This window comes from Citrus clementina, unplaced genomic scaffold, assembly GCF_000493195.1.
Source record: "Citrus clementina cultivar Clemenules unplaced genomic scaffold, Citrus_clementina_v1.0 scaffold_2, whole genome shotgun sequence".
NCBI classification, from domain to species: Eukaryota; Viridiplantae; Streptophyta; class Magnoliopsida; order Sapindales; family Rutaceae; genus Citrus; species Citrus x clementina.
Genome location: NW_006262688.1, coordinates 2,927,738 through 2,944,229, shown reverse-complemented (window position 1 = coordinate 2,944,229; position 16,492 = coordinate 2,927,738). Strand labels below are relative to the sequence as shown.

General features: G+C 29.5%; 1 protein-coding gene and 1 non-coding gene across 2 annotated transcripts; one reads left to right on the top strand and one right to left on the bottom strand.

Annotated features, from left to right (window-relative positions):
- Window positions 1-924: 924 nt before the first annotated feature.
- LOC18051304 (ACT domain-containing protein ACR12) lies at window positions 925-6,088 on the bottom strand. The gene is made up of 10 exons (XM_006445657.2): window positions 5,794-6,088; window positions 5,232-5,286; window positions 4,809-4,931; window positions 4,265-4,359; window positions 3,437-3,521; window positions 2,743-2,802; window positions 1,880-1,935; window positions 1,585-1,690; window positions 1,401-1,469; window positions 925-1,168 (listed from the first exon to the last, which is right to left on the bottom strand). The coding sequence occupies exons 1-10, from the start codon at window positions 5,967-5,969 to the stop codon at window positions 1,106-1,108; spliced, it is 888 nt and encodes a 295-aa protein (XP_006445720.1). The 5' UTR covers window positions 5,970-6,088; the 3' UTR covers window positions 925-1,105.
- Window positions 6,089-16,385: 10,297 nt separating this feature from the next.
- On the top strand, window positions 16,386-16,492 carry LOC112101237. The gene has a single exon (XR_002907364.1). It is a non-coding gene; the product is annotated as a small nucleolar RNA R71 (small nucleolar RNA).

Sequence of the window (16,492 nt, the reverse complement as noted above, 5' to 3'; positions counted from 1 at the left end):
TTAATGGATGCTGATAATTCTTGGCAAATTTATAGCCCAGTGCTTTTGTTTAACGTGTTATTTTGCTTGAGAATAAAGTGAAGTGGAAGTTTGGTTAGCTTGAATAAGGCAACAACTACCAATGCTTTTTGGCTGTTTTTTGCGGCAAATTTATGGTTTTGATCATTGAATAATGCTTCCTTGCAAAGATTAAAAAGAATGTTACGTAATCCTTCACCTAAACTCTTGAATCCAACTGCTGCAAAAGGAAAAATTGGGTCTTATCATATTCTTTTTATTAAGCATGCCAAAACTTCATCTTGCAGCTTCCTTTCTTTGCCATGTAAATAGATTGTTAAGCAATTTGGTCAAGCCACCTGGAGTTGGAGGATATTTCTAAATTTGATTCAATTATGTAATCTGAAATTTCTCTAGAATAACTTTTCTAAAATTTATTTATTTATTGAAAATTCTTAGAATCTAATATGCATGAAATAATAAAAGTATTTTAGTAATTTGAACCATTACTACGTATGATAATGAAAAAAATACTTATGTAAATCAAACGTATCTTAACATGTCGAGATGGTATAATTATAATAATTTATCTAATTAGCTTCCTTATTTATTCACTGTCATGTATATGCGGTAATTGTTTTTTTAATCAATGAAAATTAACTCTCCTTTCACTTATCTGACCAAATTCAAAACCCATACCTCTAGAAGATTAAAACCGTTACCTCCATCACCACTCATACTTAACCAAACCCCTCTAATTTTTATTTTTTAAAAAAATTACCGGTTGCTCGTATTAATTAGTGTGAGTTTTTCTTCAGAAAATTTTCAAGTAATTCATTCTTCACCAATCAGATAAAAGAGGATGGAATATTTTGCCGAAATATCAAAGGGAGAGCTCATCATGAAGAAGATTATTTTTCTTTTTCCAGTTACATTTATTTTTAATTAACTCTCTTCAAATTGACCACTTTTGTTCCCCAAACACCCAAGAAAGTGATGAAGACAATCATAATCTGCAACAAACAATTTCAATGGGGAGCTCACAAAATACTTGGTACAGAACCGTTACATTTTGTTTACAGCAACATAGTAACTCTTCTGATTATGATTAGTAACTGTCAATATCCGTTTCTGGCCTTCGAAGGTAGTATCGCAGACAGTTCACCAACACCTGTACGTTTAAAGAGAAATCAGTCTCAGAGTGAGGATTTCCATGAGGCATCATAAAATTTTATAATAATGGCTTGGTCACCCAGAAGTTTGAATAAAAAGTAATCCCAGCATTTGCTCAGAAGAGGTGGAATGAATGGACATTTGATGGATATATTGCCTGAATTTACTGGTTACAACTTTGATTCATAAACCTTTTCCCAAAGAAAAAAAAATGACTTGTAAACAATTACCTGAGACAAAGAACTGTTTAATGCTGCGCCTCCGTAGCTGACATGAAATTTGTCTTTGGCAACAAGTCCCTATTGAAAGACAGGAGAAAATTTGAAGACAGTAAGAATACAGAACTGGGAACCAGGGACTATGCTAGCGTGTGAAAATGTGGAGAGAATGAGAGAGAAAAACAAGGAAGAATACTTCTGTATCAATCTCTGCGGATTCAACATCAACATTAACATCAGCAATGATTTTCATGATCTCTACAAGTAATCCAGGTCGATCGGCTGTTTCTATATAAAGCAAGCTGGTAAAATACATAATGAAGGTGTTAGTAAATGACATACCAAATACCTCTCTGCATTGTGGAGAAAAATTCATTATTCCTTTTAAGTCCTCTATGGGTAGTGAAAAGTTTAATAGAATAATTCAAAAAATAGATTTCATGTGAATTAACATACTAAAAGGATTTCAATCAAAATATAGAGATGCAAACCTTCTCTTAGGCCCATCTTCCTTGACATGTATATGGGTGGCAATATCAACATCAAGCTGCCATTAAATAAAGTCACAAATTTTACAAGTTTGTACAATTACAGTAAGCACATGCAAGACATCTACTGAGTCTGAGCAAGGAACCTTGTATAACAAAAGAAAAAGGCTCAATTTACACACTAATGACAATAAAGAGGCTGGTCTTCGAAATTGCGTATATTTCATTTATATTTTTATTTGGCGTGCCTAATCTGGCACAGCATAGAAAATGAGGAAGTAATCTGATTAGAAGAATCAAGGGCCGTATTCAAAACTTGAGATATTAAACATAATTATACACGGGAAAAAAAAAATTTCTAAACTAACACTAACCAATTGTCAAGATTGGCAAGTGGCATAATCAACCAAAGAAAAACAAAGAGCTGCATGGACATGGGGCAATTAAAGCAATTAAATTGACAACATAATAATAGCAGGCCAGCCGCATTTACTGGCAGAAAAAGCTCTCTTCAGGTCAAGTTTCTAATATTCTCAAGTGTGAAGAAATGCCTCATGGCTAGCCAGCAGAGACATTAATATATCTAAGGTGATACACTAAAATCTGCTGGGCATCGACATTTGCCCATGTCTGAATTTATCTTTTTTCCTTTCCTTTTATACCACAGCATGCCCAGAGCTGAAGTATCATGCTTCAGCCTGAGGATCATGAATTGTTTGCTCTCTACAAAAAAAAAAAAAAAATAGCCCTTCTATGATGCACTGCATGAAAACAACTTCTATCACGTAAAAGAACTAGTGAACTAATAAAAGCAAATTATAACTGAGAGAGTTTTGTTGAGCTGAAATAATCTCTAAGTAGACCACCTTTTTCTCTGGAGCTTTTATCCCGAAAGCCTCGCCCATGGCAAGTTGCTCGCTAGATTCCTATAGCACCAAAGGAGTAATATCAGTGAACTTGAAGAAAACAAATCTAATTTGAGACATTGTTGGGAGTTCAATGCACCAACAACCCAAAAAAAAAAAGAGAAAAAAATTCAAAATAATGATCATTATTAGGATTTTAGAACCTTAAGATTTTTATTTCAAGTCAAGACATTGTTAGCTGATTAAGCCATAATATAACTTTTCTTATATGGATAGGTTTTCCATTACTTATCAGGCCTGAACTTCTTTCTCTAGTTGTTTTTTTTTTTTCCTCACCTGAAATTAGGTCTTGGTCACTACATGGCCTTATTTTCAGATTTGAGTCAAACTTGGTGTAAATAATGGAATCATTGGATAAAATCTTTTGGTTTCTCCCCCTATTTCTTCAATTATATCTCCATCTCTTAGATTGTTCTAATTTGTAATAGATAACCTTACCCTACATGTTTTTCCCCAAAATACTTCACTTATTTCACCCCTTTGTCCCCTTTTTTACCAATGTCTTCCTCTTTATTTTATTCAATAATCTCACTAGTAGATAAGTTTTTCTACATTCATTCATTTCCCCAAAAAACAAACCATACACAAACAACAGAAACACAAGTACTCAAAGGTATCAACTCAGCATACATACTGGATGATACTTCAAAAGATTGTTAATGATGGTAAGTCGAATTCTCTCTAGCAAGTCAGGATCTTCAACTTTGCGCCCGGTGTCTCTAGCATAACAAAAATCAATCTCACAGAGCTAAGAGCTTGCAAACATATAACAATTGATATTTAACTCATAAACTGAGCCAGCTCAAAGTATGACTCACGTCCTCATATGTGCGTGGGGCAAATGTCGACATGTTATTAGCAAATGGGAAAACAGCCAAGTTGTTCATTACCATTCAATATAAATGCAATAAATCCAGCCAAAAAAATGCACTGTCATGACACAAACTGAACATTGATTCTCCATAAAACATAAACCAATTTTTGAGTTGTTGCTCTTAATTTGAACCACCATCAAAAGTCGAAACATAAAAGTTATTTACACACATTCACGTAAAAGCAACATAGCAGGTAACACAAGGATTTTCTATCAAGGGTCTGACAGTAGGCTAAGAACTTCTTTTCCACTTAGAAACAAAAAGAGAATGCAGGGTAGATGCGTTACAACAAAAGTATAGTAGCCTGTAAAGAAAGTATGCCCCAGAGAAAATGAAGAGCATAAACATTATCGAGTATAACACGTCTAATGTAAGCAGTCATTATTATTCTAGAAAATATAGAACAATGACAGGTTTACAAACAATAGTTGAACCGATTGTAAGAAAAAGATGATCATCTTGAACAAGATATAAGCATAGAAACTTGAAAAATGTTCACAGCTCACTAACCAGATGAAAGACGATAAATCATTCCACTTCTCTAGAAAGCCAGTAAAAGATTCTATTACTGCTCAAGAATTACTTACAACCGTGTTATGAAAAATTTTGTCTGTTTGACTGAACCTTCAGTATTAACAGTTCCCTTAGCCACGTCCAATCCCAAGTCTTTCAGGGCATTCATCTGCTCAAGGATAGACAAAATGAATAAAAAATCTGATTTTCCTTGAGGATAAAAAATCTCAAGAACTCCATTTTAAATTAAGAAACCAGGTGACCTCCAAAGTCTATGCACAGGCACATTTTACCAAGAATCAGACCAGTCATAAGAAACAGTGGGTGCAAATAGCACAATTTGACACTTGGAGCTCTAGTGTCTTCCCACCAAACTTCAAGAACAAATATGCTCTGTTTCTGATGATTATGTACATAAATGCAATTAATCAACTACAACATCCCAATTTGTTGGATTCGAACAAAAGACGTCAGGTTAAGTTGTATAATGAGGGGAAAACTATGATGGGTGAAGACTGGCCCTTTTTTGAACAACCCAGTTATACACTATGATAAAAGCAGACAACATTACAATTTTCAAGAACAAATAAATGGACTGAACTACAAACAGACACTCACCGTGTCAATGAGAGCTCCAAGACGATCTCCAAAACTGAGTTGCACAATTGTTGCATCAGAATTCGAATCCTGGTCTATCAGAACATGTGGCATCGGAATGTAATCAGCATCTTGGTCCGATTTCTGCAATTAAAACAATCATGTCCATGTCATGACATCATGCCATCCATACCATAAAAGCTAGAGAAGAATGGGAAACAGTGACATCACAAGATTATCCTCCTTGTTGTCAATTACCAATATTTAAGCGATTATGTTGGTAACAGAATTATATGATACAAATCAAAATATATCACTTTCATAATCGTGACAATTGCTGCCGCCATACCATATATCAAACTTATATATCACCACATAGATTAATTCTCAAGAAATTAGAGAAAAAAGAATGAAAAATTGTAGTGGTAGGAACATGTGACTAACCAAGGGGGTTGGACTCACAGCATTCGTACCGTTGACAGAGGCAAACAAAATATTCCTGCTTAACAATTGAAGAAATACTAAGCATCCAAAAAACAAAATCACATCACAATCCACATAAACCACAACAAATCAGCACTTATACTTCATTAGTATTAATATGCAATTCTTAAATTATAAAAAGATGCCACCAAAAAAAAAGCACAGTAAATTATTTTTCTACGGAATATTCTTATATATTCTAGAACAGCATCATCCTGAAAGTAATCCAGCTATCAGATTTTCATTAATCTTTTATTCTTACAACTTTTTTTTTTTATAAATTTTAAATTTCATTTTTATGCTTAAATAAAAAAATAGAGAAAATCCTCGTTAAGTGATGATCTCATGATAAACGATATTCTCATTAGTTTTAAAAAAAAAACAGTTTTAAAAAAGAATCCAGAAAGTGATTCTCCAAAAAGTACTTCTAAGGCAATCAAATTACGAATAAAATCAAGACACAAAATAAATTGAGAAACGAAGAAGAAGAAGAAGAAGAAGAATGAGAAAAATATTTACTTACTTTTTTCTCGAAAGACAAATTCCTTGTTCGGAAAATCTGCGGGAGAAGTTAATGAGATGAAATGAATCATGAGAAAACGGAGCGGCAAAATCGGAATCAAGGAATTTAGATCGATGGAGAGCAGTCGAAGAAGACGACGCCGTAGAAGAGAATAAAGGAGTAGCTGTAAAAGCCATCGAATTGAAGAAGAGCTTTCGGGCCTTTCTCGTAGCTGGAGAGAGCAGTGGCACTGGCAACCTGATTTGATTTGTTTAGGAGCTACTGAATCAATCAAATGGACGAGTTGCTTATTACTATTATTGGAGTGCTTTAAAATTTAGCTACCCTCAAACTTCTCTATTTTACATAATGAGTTCATGTTGTTAAATTTGTTACTTGTTAGTGACAAACTAAAACTTGTCATCAATCTATTTTCACTTTAACCTATTTATATATTCTGACCTTTAGTTTGTTTGGGAAGAGTTTATTTTTAGACTATAAATATATTTATGGTATTATTTTAATTTACTTTTCTTCTTGTTACTTTTTTTATATTATTATTTTTTTATTAATGATTGTAATGATTTTTTTTTTTATTGTAGTTGATCAGTAAAGTATTGTGATATTAGCTGTCAATTGAGTAATAGATAAATAATATGTGTTGTTGACTAGTGTTTTTGTAGAAAGTTTATCTTTTGATCTAATGGCATAAAGTATTATATAATAGCTGTCAACTAATTATGTTTATAAAATATGTTTTATGTTACAGAAAAAATCAGAAGATATTCTCTATGTTAGATTTCTAAAATTTAAGATTTTTATTTTAATATTAATAAATATTAGTTTCTAAATATATAATTTAAATTGATAACAATTATTACATTACGATGCAACATAAAAAATAATATAATTAAAATTTAATAAAATATAGTGTAACATAAAAATATTATACAAAATTATCATAATATAATACAATATTAATATAATATAATACACTTACATTAAAATAATATAATATAACACTACATAATTACCTGACAACATAACATCATAGACTATTTGGTGGTGGTTATTATGTCAAAACAAGGGTCCCACTTAATTAAAGAGATTATGCACAGCATCAGAGTGTCTGCGTAATGGGTGTTAAAAAGATAATTATTCTTCTAGCCGATGACACAATTGACACCTAAGCAGGCAATAATCAACATTCAACTTCACATGAGGAGCTTTTTGATGATTAATTCATGTTGTAATTTTTTAATTAATATGTGATGTTGGATTTAATTAATGATATATATTATTTTTATTAATAAAAAAATTAATTATTTTTATAATAATAAAAAATCAGTTAAACGAGTGATTTTAAATTATTAAAAAAAAAGATACAATAAAATATGCTATCCCAAATTCTTTTATTTAAAATTGAATTATTGACAAATATGAATTATTTCATGACACTTCGGTGCCGAAAAAATTTAAACTGTTGTTGCTATTCTAATTGATTTGACGGTAAATCCCTGTAAATTTGAGTCCTATTGTCAAACTAGATTGTTTACAAGACATTGGGCTAGTTTGGGATTGCGGAGGCTGATAAAATAAGTTGTTTGTGCTGTGCAGATAAAGTAAGCTACTGATTAAAAAAGTAACTTGGTGTTTAGTAAACTGTGCTGTTACAGTTGCTGTGAGTTTGAAAAGTAGAGTGTATGTATTTGATAAATTTTATTACGAAAATGTTGTTTTATTATATAATGACCAAAATAGACATAAGTTTTAATTACTTTTTATTTTTAGAATATGTTTAATAAAATTGTTTAGACATATCTTTTTTCTTAAATATTAGACATATCTTTTTTCTTAAATATGTAAAATTACATTAAAAACTCAATTAAAAAAAATCTAAAGCACTTTATAATCTGTTACATAAAATATGATAAAGATAAATGTATGATTTATATATTAGGATTTATGGATAAATAAGATATAATTATCTTTTATTAAAATCTAAGGTTATAATATGAATTTTAAAAAGCTAAGGTAGCTTATTAAATAAGTTGCTTATGAAAAGCAGCTCCCTACATGCTTTTAAAAGCTGCTGATAAAATGGAGAAAATTATGAAATAAACTGCTTTTACAAAATTTATCAAACACTATTTTTATTGAAAATTATGAAATAAACAACTTATTGAATTTCAACCGCAATCCCAAACAAGCCCATTACCGATAATTACTTTCCAAGTACTATGCTTATGTCTAAGACTCAACCCTAATGGTGTGTTTACTTCATGGAATAGGGAATGAGAATGAAGGAATGAATGAAATTCATATTTACTTGGCAAAATGTAATTTGTGAATGAGAATAAAATGTGTGGGTCCCACACAATTTGGGAATAAAAAATGGGAATCCCATTCCCATGGGAGGTTGGGAATGAAAATAGAATATATGTTTTCTTTTGTATCCCTATAATTTTTTTCATATTTCCCAAATTACCTTCATTCAAATTACAATTAATTTTATTATTTTAAATGTCATTAATAATAATAATAATAATAATAATAATAATTATTATTATTATTATAATTAAAATTTATTAACTTTATTATTTTAGTTATTAGTAATTATTATTATTTATTAATATTATCAATATTAACAATAAAAATAATGATAAAAATAATAATTAATAAAAATAATTAATTTATCATTATTAACAATATTATCATTATTGTTGTTATTATTATTAAAAATAATAATAACGATAATTAATAATTACTAAAATAATAAAGTTAATAAAATTTAATAATAATAATAATAAATGTTAATAATGATAATATTAATAATGATAATATTAATAAAAATAATATTAACAGTAATTAATAATATCTAAAATAATAAAGTTAATAAAATATAATAATAATAATAATAATAAATGTTAATAATGATAATGATAATAATAATAATAATAACAATAATAATAATAAATTTTAATAATGATAATATTAATAAAAATAATATTAACAGTAATTAATAATATCTAAAATAATAAAGTTAATAAAATATAATAATAATAATAATAAATGTTAATAATGATAATGATAATAATAATAATAATAATAATAACAATAATAATAATAAATTTTAATAATGATAATATTAATAAAAATAATATTAACAGTAATTAATAATATCTAAAATAATAAAGTTAATAAAATATAATAATAATAATAATAAATGTTAATAATGATAATGATAATAATAATAATAATAATAATAACAATAATAATAATAAATTTTAATAATGATAATATTAATAAAAATAATAATAACAATAATTAATAATAACTAAAATAATAAAGTTAATAAAATTTAATAATAATAATAATAAATGTTAATAATAATAATATTAATAAAAATAATATTAACAATAATTAATAATAACTAAAATAATAAAGTTAATAAAATTTAATAATAATATTATTATTAAATGTTAATAATGATAATATTAATAAAAATAATATTAACAATGATTAATAATAACTAAAATATTATTATTATTATTAAATTTTATTAACTTTATTATTTTAGTTATTATTAATTATTGTTAATATTATTTTTAATAATAATAATAGTAATAATAACAACAATAATGATAATATTCTTAATAATGATAAATTAATTATTTTTATTACTTATTAATACTATGGATATTTTGGTAAATTGATTCTCATTCACATTCTTCATTCCGATTTATTTTGGCAAGTAAACACATCAATGACATTTCAACGCATTCCCATTCCCATTTACTTTTGCCAAGTAAATATTGAAATCTGATTCCCATTTCTCATTTCCTTTCCAATCTATTCTCATTCTCAGCCTATTCCCATTCCACTCTATTCTTATTCCATGAAGTATACGCACCATAAGTATCATACTTGCTTTTGGTCTCCTAGCACAACCCGCTAGCAAATGTGGCAGTTGAGTTTGGGTGGAAGAGCAACGTCGTTTTCAAGGATTACAAGGATTAGATTAACGTTGCTTAGAAAAGACAGATTGATGCAGGTAACTTTTACAAACATTTTGCTTCTTCTGTTCATTAATATATAATTTGCACTTGTCATGTGGTTATTTCAAGATCATTTGGTGCCAAAAATTACTTTTAGGTGACGGAAATTATATTCAAAATTAGGAAATAGAATTGCGGTTTGCGCGACTTTGAAAATATCAAATTAAAAATTAAAAAATTGATAAAATCCAAATTTCTTGAGAAAACGTACTGATCTCTTCTCAAAAGGAAGATTAAACAAGTTAATTTTGTATGTTTATTTCAATAATAATAAATATTGCACATAATAATAATAATAATAATAATAATAATAATAATAATAATAATAATAATAATAATTGACACCTGACGACGTTGAGGGTCATGAGCATTCCAAATAATATAAGTTTCAATTGCATCGAGTCCTTCATCCTTTGCCTTTTGTATAAGATCTGGCCACATCTGCACAAATGTTGTGAAAATTTTAATATACTCGCAAGCGCACGAATCTAGAAATAGAATAGTGGTAACGAGGTCGATCCCACAGGGATTGTTATAAATTGAAATGTCTAATTTAAATCCAAAATTAATATTAATCCTAACCTAGTTGAGAAAATTGAGATTTTAAGGGAAATCAAACTAATTAAACTAAAGAAGCAATTACAATAAAGGAGAATTCAATATGATAGAAATTACTAAGGTTTCAGAATCCACCACTATTCAACTAGTAATTATCTAAATATTCATCAATCCCCAATTTTAGAGTGACAACTCGAAATTAATCTATGTCATCTCATGGATATAACAATTAAGCCCAAATAAAATTAATCTTGTGTAGGTTCTTTTTCTGCTTAATAATATGATATCTAAGTGTTCCATGTAAACATATTGAATAACAAAGAGTCAAAGTTTTCCTAAGTACTCTGTGTAAACAATTTAATGAAAGACATAGAATCAAAGATAATCATGTATAAACTTTATAGATTCAAGCATAGATTTAATCGAATATTAATCCTAACAATCAATAATGCATGACAGAATTGATGAAAAGATTTTAATAACATCCAATTAATCATGTGAAATAAAAACCATAATTATTAAAGAACATATATAGGGGAATTAATAATTAAAAAGATAATTATTTCATTTAATAGGGTTTCATCCTTAACCTCAGTATAAGAAAATTAGCTAGACATACTTGAATTGAGAGCAACAAAAGAAATAAAATCAACTATGGAAGCCGAATATTGCTGCTGCCGCTGCTCTCTGTTCAAAGCCGAATTCTACTTCTTCTTTCGTTTCCGTCCAACCTTTAATTCAAAAGCAAAACTCCCTTTTATATTGCTGCCCACTTTAGCTTTAAACCTCTTCTTTGTTTGCATGAGCATGGATATTCAATTTATTGGCTTCGATTTCTTCGAACAGAATTTCTTGCACATCTCCTTAATTACTTTCACAAATTGATTTGATCTTCAATGTTGTCCAATTGTTATTCTTTACGTACTTTGCATCCATAATCTCCAATTAATTCCCTATGCAATAAAATAATTCAATTAATTAAAAAAATAACAAATAAAAATAACTAGCAATTATATAATTAAGGGTAAAATATGTATATAAATTATGCTCATCAAATACCCCTAGACTTAGATTTTGCTAGTCCTCGAGCAAAACTAAAATTAAAAACAAAAACAAAAGTAACGAAACAAAAAGTAAATCCTAACTAAACCATTTTCGCAGGTGATTGCGATTGCAACAAGCCTTTAAACCCCTAGGCGTCCCTAGTGGATGAGTTATAGTCTCGTGAGGGCTTCAGTGATGATACCCACAAACATCAGTTAAAAAAATTAAATTAAATTAAAAGAACAAAAAAAATTTAAATAAAACATGAAAAATAGCCTCAAAGATTGCAAAAATTATATAGCTCAAAGAAAATTTCAAAATATTGGCAAAGTTCTAACTTTAATTCAATAATCAATCTCTTCTCTCTTTCGATTCTTGTAGTGTGTGTGTGTGAAATCAATTCAATCAAATTCATTCCTAAAATCTTCGATATCAACAGCCTTCGCCTTAAACAAAAAAAAGAGTAGGTCAAACTAATTTTATCATCTTAATCTCCAATTTTTTTTTCACAGGCTTTTATGTGCATTTTCTTTTAATTTTTTTTTCAGCACACGCACTTGATTTTTTGTTTCTTTTTCTCTTTTTTTTTTTTTTTCTTTTTTTTTTTAACCATAGTCAGGAGCTTTCACTCTACCCCTTAAGGTAGCCTTCTTCTCATGGTAGATTATCCTCTACATACTTATAGTACATAAACCCAAATTACTCAAGGATAGCTTCACTCTTAAGGGTTATAGGTAGCTATTTCTGACTTTGGCGCCTGTGTATACTAATTTGTATTGTGGAGATAAGAATCAAGACAAATAGTCATTTACTCTATTTAAAATTTTCAACTCAGGTTGTGTTAATATCAAATTTCAAGTCAAAATTACGAAAGAATTGATATTAGTGCTCATGGTTTAAAGAATCTCAATCAAGAGAAACTAACACAAGAATCAAGTATAAATTAAGACAATATTCAACATTTTCTAAAAATCATATTCATTGTCAATCAAGTTCTTATCATTGGCTTTTCACGTAAAAACAAAAAAAAACACAATTTTTTTTATTTTTGAATTTTTGAATTTTTGAAATTTTGAAATTTTTTTTTGGTTTTTTTTAACAAACAAAGCACACACTATTCCCACCCCCAAACTTATTCGGAACATTGTCCTCAATGTTTCACAAACAAAAGATATGCATGCAAACAAATGAGAAGAAATAATAATAATAATAATAATAATAATAAAAACATAAATAATAAAAAGAAAGTTGGAGAGAACACACCTGGATAGGTTGGGAAAGCTTAAAAAAAATGACAACTAAAAAGAAAAGGTTAGAAGAAATATAAATAATGAAATAAAAAAAATCCTATTAACTAACAAATCAATGTAAACAAAAAATCAACCAGGATCAATAAAAATTTGGTGAAAATCAAAGCAATTATACAGAAAATACCAAAAAGCATAATTGATTAAGCACTAGGGCATTTTATCCATAAAAGGATGATGGTAATGAAACTCCTCAATATCGTACTGCTTTGATCTCTTCTGGTCCAAGCTATCCTGAGAGTTATCTAAAGTAGTATAAAAATCTAATAATTTAAGCACTTTAGATCTTACCACTTTTTTCATGCCAGAATGTGACTTATGTTGCACTTTTTTAGGAAGTAGCTCCAACTTGAATGGTTCACTTTTCTCTTCAGGAGGAAGTGGCTCAATCTTTTCTTTCCACTTAATTAGATCTATGATAAGAGTCTAATCAAGTAAAGCATTAACGTCTTCAATACCACTATCAACATCAACAGAGTAATTAGAGTCAGTTGTGCATAGTATTAATGGATTGTCACAGTGGTTAGAAATAAGTGAGTCATCAATTGATGCTTCTATCATATCTACTTCAACGACTTCATCATCTTCTTGTGCCTGCTTGGGAACATTAAAAATGTTTAATTCCATGGTCATGTTACCAAAAGACAATTCCATGTTTCCAGTTCTGCAACTAATATGAGCATCAGTTGTAGCTAAGAAAGGACGATCTAGAATAACTGAGGTGTATTTCTTAGGATCCTGTACATGCTGAGTATCAATACCAATAAAATCAACAGGATAATAAAATTTGTCAATCTGTATCAACACATCCTCTATAATACCACGAGGTATTTTCATTGACCTATCAGCAAGTTGCAGAACAATAGAAGTTGATTTTAATTCTCCTAGTCCAAGTTGCATGTAAACAGAATAAGACAAGATATTAACACTAGCACCCAAATCCAATAATGTTTTATCAAAACATTGGTTCCCTATAACACATGAGATAGTAGGGGAACCTGGAACCTTAAATTTTAGTGGCATTTTACATTGTAGTAAATTGTTAGTTTGTTCAGTTAAAAATACCTTTTTGGCGGCATGTAAATTTCTCTTTTTAGTACATAAATCTTTCAAAAACTTGGCATCCGAAGGAACTTGCTTAATAGCATCGAGTAAAGGGATGTTTATACTTACTTGCTTGAAGATTTCCATAATCTCACCCGTTGAAGTCCCTTTTTTTTTACCTTTGCTAACCTTTGAGGAAAAGGAGCCTTGGGAATGTAAGCTGATGGGCCACTCTTTTCTGGATCATTTGTTGATGACTCTTGTGATGGAACTGGATCTGAAGAAGTAGGCTTAGATATCTTCCTTGTTTGAACCTCCACCTTGTTGTCAAATAACTTTCCTCTTCTCAAGGTCATAACATATTTTTCTTCTTCATGCTGATGGCTTGAACTCAATTCAACTTCATGCACTCCTTTAGGATTGGGAATTGGTTGACTTGGGAATTTTCCTTTTTCTCTCCCCACTACAGTAGTTGATAATTGACCCAATTGATGTTCAAGCTTCAGAATAACTTGAGTATTTGACTGAAAAGCTTGTTGGGTTGACTGCAAAGCTTATTGGGTTGACTAAATGAAACTTTGAAGTGTATCATCTAAAGAAGACTTTCTTTGTTGGGGTGCAACAAATTGAGACATAGGTTGTTGGGCAGGAGGATATACTTGGCTAGGAGGGACAAATTGTTGATTGGGCATGTTAAATTGTTGTCCTCCTTGGTTTGACAAAGGTTAATTTTGTTTCCAAGAAAAATTAGGGTGATTCCTCCAATTATGATTATATGTGGATGAATATGGACTATTAGAGGTTTTCTCATATGATTGTAAGGCATGTACCTGCTCAGAATAAGCCTCTTGATAGACTGGTAATGATGGACAATTTTGTGCTGTATGAGACAAGTTAGAACAAAGAGTACAAACCTCATTAGCTACACTAGGATGATGATTTATGGATTGGTTCATAACTAAGGCATCTACTTTCCTAGAAAGTGTAGCTAGAGTGGTTTTCACATCAAAGTCATCCTTAACTTCGTATAGACCCTTTCTAGAAACTTGAGATAATTTTTCCCTTTGATTTGAAAAATCACACTGTTGAGAATTTTCAGAAAGTAAATTAAAGAAATCCCATGCAGCCCCTTCATGTAAGTTCAAAAATCTCCCACCATTCATAGACTCTATCATATGACGATTTGACATAGTTAAACTTGTTAGCCTAAAGGGCTATACATAATGTAATTTTGATGATAACAAACATATGTATTGAGTGATTTAATAAATATTGTATTTCACATTTTTACTAGTTTTTGAAGGATAATATTTATACAAGTAAATCAAGTGAAATCAAGATTGAAGACACTCAACGGACAATGGCGACATCAAGAATAGTTTAGAGCTCAACGAACAAATTAGTGCAATAAATTCTTGTAAAGCCGGTATGATTTAATTGATGTTTGATTTAGCATTTGAGAAGCTCAAGAAATTAATTTAATTAAATAATTTTCATAAACTAAAAGTTTTAGTTTTTATAAAGAAAAGTATTTTGTGAATTTAAGTAATTTGGACTTAAATGCTAAGATTTGAAATCTTTGATTTTAATAAGTATTAAATTTCGGAGTTGGACGTTTTTACAAACATTTGAAATGTTTTGGGCCATACTATAATTTATGAATATTTTGGACTAAAGTGAAAGATTTTGAGAACTTTGAAAAATATAGGTATTATGTTGAAAAGGACCTTTGTGTGAAACAAGAAAATCTTTGGGGCCATATCATAATTTCAGAAAGTTTGAGAAAGACATCTATTTTTATGAAGTTCTGAAATTGGACCTATTTGCAAAGTTTTCTGACGATTTGGGCCATAGTATAATTATAGAAAGTTTTGGGCTAAAGTGTAATTTTTGTGAACAGTAGTACTGTAGCAAAATTCAAAAATAACGGTAATATTACTGTTCCTGAGCGGCTAGCCGGATAATCAAGCGGCTAACCGCTTGAGCGCTGGAATTTACCTATAACGGCTAGTTTTTGGGCTTTCACTATAAAAACTCAACTCAAACTTCATTTTAAGAACTAACACAAGCAAATATAAGATCATATAACATATATTGAGCTTCCATTTCGTAAATCATCATTTGTTGAATCATCATTGAGCTATAATTTGTATATCCACTCTTAAAGAGAGATTCATTGTTGTATTTATCATTTCTCATCAAATTGTGAGAGTACAAGTGTGAGAGACACTTGGGGTGAAGAGATTGGAGATATAATCTCTTGTTGTAAAGGTTCATTGACACCTTGAAGTCAATTGTAATCGTTTGAAGCCTTGGAAAGGCTTGGATAGTGAAATCCTCAAGCCCGGTGTGCTTGGAGGCGTGGACGTAGGCGGGGATTGCCGAACCACGTAAAAATCCTTGAGTTTGCTTTCTCTTCCCTTGCTCATTTATTATTGTGCTTTCATTGAATTTATTGTTTTCGAATTGATTAAGGCATTAGATTACTTGTTGTGTGGATTTGCTAGGATAATTTTTAAATTTCCAATTCACCCCCCCTCTTGGGTTGCACACTTATATTTCAAAACTATTATAAAAGCACTGTATAAGTCTCCATTTTTCAAAACCATGGTGGGGACACTTGAGGAGTAAATCATTGAATCTTTCCCAACACTCATAAAATTGCTCACCCTCTCTTTGATAAAAATCACTTATCTCTCTCCTAAGGGC